This window comes from Lolium rigidum, chromosome 2, assembly GCF_022539505.1.
Source record: "Lolium rigidum isolate FL_2022 chromosome 2, APGP_CSIRO_Lrig_0.1, whole genome shotgun sequence".
Classification (NCBI taxonomy): Eukaryota; Viridiplantae; Streptophyta; class Magnoliopsida; order Poales; family Poaceae; genus Lolium; species Lolium rigidum.
The window spans coordinates 51,458,839-51,470,122 of record NC_061509.1 but is presented as its reverse complement, the minus strand read 5'-3'; the positions used below and the strand labels follow the sequence as shown (position 1 = coordinate 51,470,122).

The 11,284-nt window shown below is 47.4% G+C and overlaps 1 protein-coding gene across 1 annotated transcript in view; it reads left to right on the top strand.

Moving 5' to 3' along the window:
- The first annotated feature begins 5,045 nt into the window (after positions 1-5,045).
- The window catches only part of LOC124689728 (purple acid phosphatase 17-like), a 12,973-nt gene continuing 6,734 nt past the window's right edge, over positions 5,046-11,284 (top strand). Inside the window, exons 1-6 of the mRNA XM_047223210.1 lie at positions 5,046-5,213; positions 5,668-5,827; positions 5,921-6,031; positions 6,107-6,354; positions 6,496-6,563; positions 6,719-6,926. Of these exons, the coding sequence (XP_047079166.1) occupies positions 5,046-5,213; positions 5,668-5,827; positions 5,921-6,031; positions 6,107-6,354; positions 6,496-6,563; positions 6,719-6,926 (963 nt within the window). The remainder of the gene's footprint in view (positions 5,214-5,667; positions 5,828-5,920; positions 6,032-6,106; positions 6,355-6,495; positions 6,564-6,718; positions 6,927-11,284) is intronic.

The following is an 11,284-nucleotide window of genomic DNA, read 5'->3' as shown; positions in this document are numbered from 1 at the left end:
ACGGTTGGACACGTAGTCGCATACGCGTCGAGTACGTACAGCACAATCGGACACGGAGTTCACTAGCGCCAAGCCAACGACCAGCTGCACGTCATGGCCGATGGCCCTCATTGTATATGGTGAACCCTTCGGGCTTCTCCTTTGGACATTTTAAAAATCGAGGCGAAACCTTGGCTTATTATTTATTTATTTCGTGAAAATTTTATCGATATATCAATAATCATCATAGCAGTACAAAAAACATAAGAAGTGACAAAAAAATATAAATAGATCCATGGACCACCTAGCGATAACTACATGCATTAATTGTCACTGTAATGGGTCAAAGCTTGTATCTTTTTTTGTGTGAATTGGTCAAAGCTTGTCGTAGTAGAACATGTTGTAGTAGAAAAAAAAGTGAAGCCATCATGCTAAGAGCATCTCTAGCACAGCCTAAACACGTGAACTGAAAAATGCGAGTTCAGTTCACCGAACTCGTGTTTACGGGCCGGAAAACCGTTGTCACAGATTATAAACCATAAAGTGGAACTGAAAAGCGGAATTCAAAATGGCGCGGGTAAATTAGGCGATGGTCATATTTTGACATGAAATTGATGCTCCAATTAAGCATCAAAACTTACATTGTTCGACAAATTAAAGCTATATTACTGGTACACCGGCGAGCGCTACTTTAGCTAAGCAAAATGCGGCCAATATAGTGACCTACGCGCGGCGGTGCTGGTGGTGGCGCAGCGTGTCGGCGACAGACGGCGCCAACGCTGTCGTGGACGAGCTTCACGCGTCGTCGGCGTCAAGCTCGACTATTTCGAGCTTGACGCGGCGGACGCGGGCCTCCCGGCGGGCCGCCTCGTTATCTCGGACCTGGCGGATGGCGTCCGCCTCCTCCCGGCGGAAGCGAGCGCGAGCCTCCGCTTCGCTGACGGCCTTGCTCTGCGCGAGGACAGCCTCCTCCTTGTCGCTTCCGTGGACGTAGTCCCCGACGTAGATGGTGGGCGACCGCGCGGGGATGAGGTCCCCGTCGTCACTGCTATCCGCGACGGGGAGCCGCGGTGCGCGGCTTGACTGGCCGGACGAGGAGCCCTCGCCGGCGTTGCCGTACCTGGCGAGCTTCCCTGGGGGCGTGAGCCCCGTTCTTCCACCGGCGGGCGCTGCGCTTGCACGCGCCCTCCGACTTCTTCCATTCCCGCCGCTCCGCCTCGGTGCGGACCACATGCGGACGAGGCGGCAAGTCGCCGCCACCCAATCCGGTGCCATGGTCTTGGGAGACGCCACGGGACGCTATCGCGCCGACGCAGGGGCTGGATCGCTGCCTGGGGCTCGCTGGATCGCTCGCCAAAAAAATTTCTTGGCGCCGGCGGAGGGAGTGGAATGGTGGAGGGGAGTAGGGTTTGCGAACTGAACTTCCCTCCGCGAACCCTTTTAATACAGGGCGACCGATGGATTTCTCGGGGGCCCGAACTCGCTTTACGGGCCAGGCCGCAAGTTCGGGCTCCATTCTGGCCCAGTTTCGGCCCGAACCCCTATTCTCGCTGGAATTTTACGATTTCGGCCGCTAGTTCGGGCTCTGCTAGAGATGCTCGAAGGCTGCAAAGAACCAACGCACGGGAGCAACCATCGTCAAAGATTAGAGTCGTAGGTCATAAGAGATAGAACTAAAACTGCACCAACAAACACGAAAACCGACTAGATCCCAGGAGATTCACGGGATGCAAACTCTAGGCACCCTCCGCCGGTGCTAAACGCACCACCAACGAAATGATAGAGTGGGAGGACCTTATTTTGACTTCAAGATATAGTCGCCGCCTCACCGTCTGAAATAAGACACTGAGAAAGAAATCTAAAGAAAGAACGGGAACAGTTTCGCCGGCGAGGACCCGTAATCCGACACGCCTCCAAGTCCCCAGGGCCATAAGAGGCGGAATGGATTGGCGGCGGATTGAGGTAGATCAATAGAGACATCGTTCTAGTGGTGATGTCCATGCTCCTAGCTCGGGCTTATAATTATGATTTTTCTAAAAGGAGATAATGCCCCGGCCTCTGCACCAATCAATGCAAACAGCCTTATAATTAATGAACCTGCTTACGAATTAAGGGCTCACACTCCCAATTGTATTATTCATGTCCATAATAGGTTAGCAAGTCTAGAAAAGAAGTGACCGAGAGCACAATATCGAAGCCTCTCATACCAGAGGGCAAAAACTAATACTCCCTCTGGTTTATATTACTTGATACTAAAATGGATATATCTACAATTAAAAAGCATCTAGATACATCTATATTAATCTATATTAGTGTCAAGTTTATGAATCGGAGGGAGTACAATTTGATAGAAAAACTTCAAGGAACGGAAAGCGCAACAAACCGTTTCAAAAGTAATAAAGGAAACACAACATATGATATTAATAGTTAATATTTCTATTAATATTTCTATGGTCCTCAAAATTATTCTAGAGACAATTTGGCATATGGGTGTTGATTAAATCAAGAAGCAATTGGGGAATTTAAATAAAGGAATGAAGTATACAGGGATGCTGGCTAGACAGGTTCTAATAAGAATAACTCAGCATAGGACAAAAGCTTCCCTCTCTACCGACCTATTCTCACGAGTTGCAAAGCAACCCTAGTGAGTTTTTTAATGGTGATGAGGTATCCCCAAATAATGGGGAATTTCCCAATGGGACCTGAATAAATGTTCTTCTGCCATATTTTATCCTCATACTAGACGTATGCTCAGAGCTGGCGATGATCCACTTAAGATTTGTAGCCAGTTGCTCATCATTTCCAGAGAAAATAAATGTTGTCATCTGCATACTAGAGGCTGTTGACACCACCATGAAAAGCATATCCAAATAAACGCATAATCAAACCAACATCCCAAGCTTTAACCAGCATTTCTTGTGAGAACATCCACAACCATGCTGAATAGCAGGAGACAAGGTGTCACCGTGTCTTTAATCCTCTGCTAGTGTGATAAATTTTCCAACCATATATATATATTAGTAGTACGTATTAAGTTTTACACGCATAGAGATCCACCCCAAAACAACCCAGCCAACGAGGGATTCAGATTGGTCCAGATCCTCTCTTAGCCAACATGTTTGGAAGAAATTACAAGCTCACCTTATCGAAAAGGCCTTTACATAATTGATTTTTAGAACGAGCCATGTGACTTAGAATGACTAGCATAGTGTAGAATATCATGTGGTGTAACAACACTTTTAAAACTATATCTACCTTTAACGAAGGAGAGAACACCTAAACGTAAGCTTGGTGGATCCACCAAACATGGCGACGTCAACTCTTGCGTCCAACGCTAAAACTTAGAGCATCTCCAACACGAAGATGTAAACGGACGCGCGTTCGTTTGTAATCGCGCGGTTGAAAAATGCGTCTGCACCCAGGTCCATCGGACTGATGCACAATGACCGGCCTATCCGTCAAGATGTAAATGTGGTCCAAATATGCTTCGTGAATGCGTCTACACAGATGTCGCGTGGTGAACGTACGTGGTTAGCGGACGCGTCCACGCGGTCCTCGCACGGGCCCTCCTGGCAGCGACCTTTGTCAACGCGTCTTCTCAGTCGTGCCAGTACTGGCGATGAGGTATCACTTCGGCAGTCTGCGCCACGTTAATGGCGATGTCTTGCCTGCCGAGCGTTCGCCACCCACCTCTACTAACGAAGTTAATGGCGATGTCACGCGTGCCGCGCTCCTCGGTTGCCTCCGGCATATATAAAGAGGGGCGCGTGCGCGGTTGACTCATCTCCTCCACACAAACCCTAGCCACCGCACAACCTCCATCGTAGTGCCGCCTCGCACCTCTCCTCCACCTTTGCCATGATGAGTAGCGCCGGCGGCGGCAAGGATACCCGCCTCCACCTCCGACTCCACCTCTCCCGACCGACAACTCCGACGACGAGAACGAAGATAGAGCGGACAACGTCATAGATGCGGCCATGGACTCGAAATTCATGGCTGGCGCAGACTAGGATGCAGAGGAGGAGCGGGCGGCCCACGCGGCATCGACACGGAGCAGCATCGCCGGAGGGAGGCGGCGGCCGCAGAGGAGGAGTCTAACGATGACGACGACTTCGACTGGAGCGGGCCTGACCCGGAGGATAAGGTGGCGGAGAAGGGAGCCAACGACGGGACCGGGCTGTCAACCGCCCCGAGGGGCGACAAATAGTCTAGGGGCGTTGTTCCTTCTCGTTTTTCCTTTATTTTGTATTTACATTATGTTTTTAGTGGAATGAAAAATTTGTTGGAAAAATAATATGCATCGGTCAGGTGGAGGCACACCGAGATGCAAACGGATACGTGGAAAAATAAATGATTATTTTGGTGTCCACTGGACGACTCTAACGGACGCAGCCGGTTGATTTTGACGTCCGATTTGCGTCGTCCCGTTGGAGATGTCCTTAACGAAAGTGAAACCGTGGACACAGATGAAAGACGAAAACTGTGGTGTCCTCCATCGGCCGGCGCGGACACATATATACGTACCACACCATTGTAGTGTTATAACTTGGGGTGCTTCCTTAACGAAACGAACAATTCATGTACCTCCGCTGTTCCAGAAAGCATGCATAAATTAAGCAACGTACATGCATGTCCCGTGGGGTGGGGTAAACCATCCATGCAATCCGTCTGGCCCTGTCCGTGCAAACGGCGTACACACCCATGCATACACTTTACTGATCTGTACCCGGCGGCGCTGTTGAATGCCCCGCAAGTACTACTAGGCTTAGCGCGCACGCAAACCGTCTCATCTTATCCGCAATCAATCCGTAATGAAGCTCCTCTAACCGACGGCCCCAGCCGGGCAGCTAGCAGCACAGGTCACTGCAGGACCTTCCTTCAAATTATTGGGGGTGGCGCCAAACGCCAGCAAGTTACCTCACCTTCTATCGCCCGCGCGCCCATGCTACAAATACCCCTGCCTCTGTGCTCCAACACCGATCAAGATCCAACACCTTCTCAAGCATCGTCTCTCTCTCTTCTACTCCAGCAACTGGAGCCGTGGCCGTGAGCTCTGCAACTCGGACATGGCGGCGGTGTCGCTCCTCGTTAGCGCGCTGCTTCTGCTGTCGCCGGCCGCGGCGGAGCTGCAGCGGGTGCAGCACGCGCCCAAGGATGATGGGTCGCTCACCGTGCTAGCCGTCGGCGACTGGGGGAGGGGCGGGCAGTTTAACCAGACTCTTGTGGCCGAGCAGGTATATACTCATATTTGCGGATTGCTATATCAAGTTTTTTTCTCATGTGCACTACGAGATTATGGCTCACACAAACCAGTACAAGCTTGACTAGCATATTGGAGAGGTTAGCTTTCCACAGAATGAATGACCACATGTGTCTTTGGTCGCTGGTTGCTCGATGGCATAGCTATTATTCAAAAAAGAAATCGTTATTTTTACCATTGTCGAACCCCTAAAATACAAAATTTATTCTCTAATTTCAATTGGCGGGAGATGAAGGTTGGGGCCAAGTGACTATTTACGAGGCTTCGTTGAAATATTTATGGTGCTCTTTTTAGTAAAGTTTCGTATTGCGCCAGCGATTTTGTCGCAGATGCTCAACAAGATTCCTCCACAAAATACCTAGAACTATCTTAATCCTAGATCGACCAACAAGAACCAATTAATCAGCCAATCTTGTTTACACGTACAGATGGGAGTAGTCGGGGAGAAGCTGAGCGCTGATTTCATCATCTCCACCGGCGACAACTTCTACAATGATGGCCTCTCGGGTGACAACGACACGGCTTTCTTCAAAGCGTCCTTCACCGACATCTACACCGCCGACAGCCTCCAGAAGCCATGGTACATCGGTAATGCCATCGCAACCAGTTAATTGTGTGTATCGAAAAGATCTACGTACGTACTATGTCCGGAGACTTAGCTATGTCTGGTATGACACGCAGTGCTCGGCAACCATGACTACACCGGCGACGCGCTGGCGCAGCAAAGCGCCGCCATCCGCGAAGTCGACAGCCGGTGGACCTCTGTTAATAAGTCCTTCATCGTCGAAGCAGGTATAGTATATATACCATATGGTGTGATTTTTTTTTGTTATCTTTGTATTTTGCTGAACACACCCAAACAAATAGAGATGGTGGACTTGTTCCTGGTGGACACTTCGCCCTTCGTGCTCAAGTACTGGAACGAGAGCAAGTTTGACTGGAGGAACGTTGCTCCTCGTGACACCTACATCGCCGATCTCCTCAAGGACCTGGAGGACGCCCTGACGGGGTCCAAAGCGACCTGGAAGATCGTGGTCGGCCACCACCCCATCAGCAGCGGCTGCGAGCACGGCAACACCACCGAGCTCCGTGAGCACCTCCTCCCAGTCCTCAAGGTACGTATTAACAAAACTAGCTGCTACTAGCTATTGTGCATTATTGGCATCAGCAGTTTAATCAGAAATGTTTGATCTTGCTCCTGAAAATTGCTGGCTCGCGCCTGATGCCCAACATTTATGTCCGGTCTCTTTTATCAGACCCATGGAGTGGACATGTACCTGAACGGCCACGACCACTGTCTACAGCGTATCAGCAGCGTCGACAGGTGATGAGATCGAGCATGTTTATCAGTCAAATAGCTAATTCGCCCTCAAACTTCTTTCATCTCTTCTTATTTTTTCATGAATCAAAAAATAGAAATAAGTCCGTTTCAAAAAAAAATAGAAATAAGATTTTCTTTTTTTTTCTGTATGAGCGCAGCCCCGTGGAGTTCGTGACGAGCGGCGGAGGATCTAAAGCGTGGGCGGGTAAGTTCAAGCCGACCTCTGACAAGATGGAGTTCCTCTACGACGGGCAGGGGTTCCTGTCCATGCATCTCACCGCGGCGGAGGCCAACTTCGCCTTTTACGACGTTGCCGGGACAGTCCTGCACACCTGGGGTCTCACCAAGTCGGCCGCCGCCAGCATCGTGAGCTGATCCATTTCACACGTCGGACCGACGACCCCATGTTATTACTGTTAACCTGTCTCAACCGATGGGATGCAAATGCTTCTCCTAGTGCCTTCTTTGTGTCGAACCAGCGTACCTCTGTAACAAAATGTTCTGCTCGGTTCATTACTTAAGTATTACAATTGTGCCCACTGTGGAAGTTTTTATTTTGAAACCAGGGCAAGCCTTGCCCCAATATGTTAATTAAGAAGAAGAAAGTTTTACAAGACCGTAAATATTTATTACAAGAATTGTTCTCCCGGCATCATTTCGCCTAAGTGTTTCGCACCCGCAAGTACCCAAAGCCGCGCCTCTCTCTTAATCTTATCCAAGATGGTGCGGCCTAAGGCCCCGTGGGTTGCCCGATATCACAAATTGACCACGAACACGAGGGGTAAGGGATTGACACGAAGAACAAGATGAAAACACGCACAAAATGGGAAGCAAGGCCCCGGGAGAGGATTTCCAATCCGACCCATGGGCGATGGTTTTTTCATTTTTGGGTGCCAAAACGAGTTTTTTTGTGAAGCAGCTACATGGCCGTATGTTAGTATTGCACGAGATCTCCGCGTAGTGGTAGGACACCGCCTTCACACCACATATCACATGTCATATGTGCGCGCTAGCTATCTGGGAATCCATACCTGCGGTGTCCCGCCGAATCCGCTGGAAACTGACCGGATTTGAACTAGGGCTACACTATGATGTCTACGGGTGCTTCTATTCTTGTAGACAGTGTTGGGCCTCCAAGAGCAGAGGTTTGTAGAACAGCAGCAAGTTTCCCTTAAGTGGATCACCCAAGGTTTATCGAACTCAGGGAGGAAGAGGTCAAAGATATCCCTCTCAAGCAACCCCGCAATCACGATACAAGAAGTCTTTTGTGTCCCCAACACACCTAATACACTTGTCAGATGTATAGGTGCACTAGTTCGGCGAAGAGATAGTGAAATACAAGTAATATGGATGTATATGAGTGGTAATAGCAATCTGAATAAAATATGGCAGTGAGTAAACATGCAACAGAACAGTAAGTAAACGGAGTTTCGATGCTTAGAAACAAGGCCTAGGGATCATACTTTCACTAGTGGACACTCTCAACTTTGATCACATAATAAAACCACTCTACACTCTTTTGTTGGATGATGAACACCACTAATTGTGTAGGGCTACAAGAGCACCTCAATGCCGGAGTTAACAAGCTCCACAACATTCAATGTTCATATTTAAATAACCTTAGAGTGCATGATAGATCATTGCAATTACACCAAGTACTAACATAGCATGCACACTCGTCACCATCACACTATGAAGGAGGAATAGATCACATCAATACTATCATAGCAATAATTAACTTCATAATCTACAAGAGATTACAATCATAACCTACGCCAAGTACTACACGATGCACACACTTGTCACCATTACACCGTGGAGGAGGAATAGACTACTTTAATAACATCACTAGAGTAACACATAGATGAATAGTGATACAAAACTCATATGAATCTCAATCATGTAAGGCAGCTCATGAGATCATTGTATTGAAGTACATAGGAGAGAGATTTAACCACATAGCTACCGGTACAGCCCCGAGCCTCGATGGAGAACTACTCCCTCCTCATGGGAGACAACAGCGTTGATGAAGATGGCGGTGGTGTCGATGGAGATGCCTTTCGGGGGCACTTCCCCGTCCCGGCGGCGTGCCGGAACAGAGACTTCTGTCCCCCAGATCTTGGCTTCGCGATGGCGGCGGCTCTGAAAGGTTTCTCGTACCGTGGCTTTTTCGTGTAGGGTTTTCGCGACGGAGGCTTTAAGTAGGCGGAAGGGCAAGGTCGGTGGAGTCCTGGTGGGACCACACACTAGGGGGGCGCGCCCCACCCCTTGGCCGCGCCGCCCTGGCGTGTGGGGCCCCACTGGCTCCTCTCCGGTACTTCTTCGATGCTCTGGAACCTTCCGGAAAAATAGGATGTTGGGCGTTGATTTCGTCCGATTCCGAGAATATTTCCTTTCTAGGATTTCTGAAACCAAAAACAGCAGAAAACAGCAACTGGCACTTCGGCATCTCGTTAATAGGTTAGTTCCGGAAAATGCATCAAAACGATATAAAGTGTGAACAAAACATGTAGGTATTGTCATGAAACTAGCATGGAACATAAGAAATTATAGATACGTTTGGGACGTATCAAGCATCCCCAAGCTTAGTTCCTACTCGCCCTCGAGTAGGTAAATGATAACAAAGATAATTTCTTAAGTGACATGCTATCATAATCTTGATCATACAATTGTAAAGCATATGTAATGAGTGCAGCGATTCAAAGCAATGGTAAAGATAATGACTAAACAATTGAATCATATAGCAAAGACTTTTCATGAATAGTACTTTCAAGACAAGCATCAATAAGACTTGCATAAGAGTTACCCATAAAGCAATAGATTCTTAGTAAAAGGCATTGAAGCAACACAAAGGAAGATAAAGTTTCAGCGGTTACTTTCAACTTCAACATGTATATCTCATGGATAATTGTCAACACAAAGTAATATAACAAGTGCAATAAGTAAACATGTAAGAATCAATGCACACAGTTGATACAAGTGTTTGCTTCTAAGATAGAAGGAATAGGCAAACTGACTCAACAATAAAGTAAAAGATAGGCCCTTCGCAGAGGGAAGCAGGGATTACTATATTTGTGCTAGAGCTTTTCATTTTGAAAACAAGAAACAATTTTGTCAACGGTAGTAATAAAGCATATGTGTTATGTATAAGACATCTTATAAGTTGCAAGCCTCATGCATAGTATACTAATAGTGCTCGCACCTTGTCCTAATTAGCTTGGATTAACACGGATTATCATTGCATAGCATATGTTTCAACCAAGTGTCACAAAGGGGTACCTCTATGCCGCCTGTACAAAGGTCTAAGGAGAAAGCTCGCATTGGATTTCTCGCTTTTGATTATTCTCAACTTAGACATCCATACCGGGACAACATAGACAACAGATAATGGACTCCTCTTTAATATAAGCATTCAACAACAGATAATATTCTCATAAGAGATTGAGGATTAATTGTTGATGTCTACGGGTGCTTCTATTCTTGTAGCAGTGTTGGGCCTCCAAGAGCAGAGGTTTGTAGAACAGCAGCAAGTTTCCCTTAAGTGGATCACCCAAGGTTTATCGAACTCAGGGAGGAAGAGGTCAAAGATATCCCTCTCATGCAACCCCGCAACCACAAAGCAAGACGTCTCTTGTGTCCCCAACACACCTAATAGGTGCACTAGTTCGGCGAAGAGATAGTGAAATACGGGTGGTATGAATAAATATGAGCAGTAGTAACCGCGCGAGTAAAAGTGCTTGCTAGGCGTGTGGTTGATGGTGGTAATATTGCAGGAAGTACGGATGCAGATAAAACAGTAAACAAGCAGCGGTAGCAGTATTTAGGAACAAGGCCTAGGGATCATACTTTCACTAGTGGACACTCTCAACTTTGATCACATAACAGAATAAATAAATAGATGCTAGACTCTACACTCTCTTGTTGGATGATGAACACCACTAACTGTGTAGGATTACACAAACCCTCAATGCCGGAGTTAACAAGCTCCACAATATTCAATGTTCATATTTAAATAATCTTAGAGTGCAGAACAGATCAACATAACCAAACCAAGTACTAACATAGCATGCACACTGTCACCTTCACACTACGAAAGGAGGAATAGATCACATCAATACTATCATAGCAATAGTTAACTTCATAATCTACAAGAGATCACAATCATAGCCTACGCCAAGTACTACACGATGCACACACTCGTCACCATTACACCGTGCAAGAGGAATAAACTACTTTAATAACATCACTAGAGTAGCACACGGATAAATTGTGATACAAAACACATTGCAATCATAAAGGGATATAAATAAGCACTTCACTATGCCATTCATAACAGTGAATAAGTATTCTGTGAAATATAGCCTAAGAGACCCACACGGTGCACACATCTGTCACCTTTACACACGTGGGACAAGGAGTCTCCGGAGATCACATAAGTAAAATCCACTTGACTAGCACAATGACATCTAGATTACAAGCATCATCATATGAATCTCAATCATGTAAGGCAGCTCATGAGATTATTGTATTGTAGCACATAGGAGAGAGATTAACCACATAGCTACCGGTACAGCCTCGAGCCTCGATGGAGAACTACTCCCTCCTCATGGGAGACAGCAGCGGTGATGAAGATGGCGGTGGAGATGGCAGCGGTGTCGATGGAGAAGCCTTCCGGGGGCACTTCCCCGTCCCGGCGGCGTGCCGGAACGCAGACTCCGTCCCCG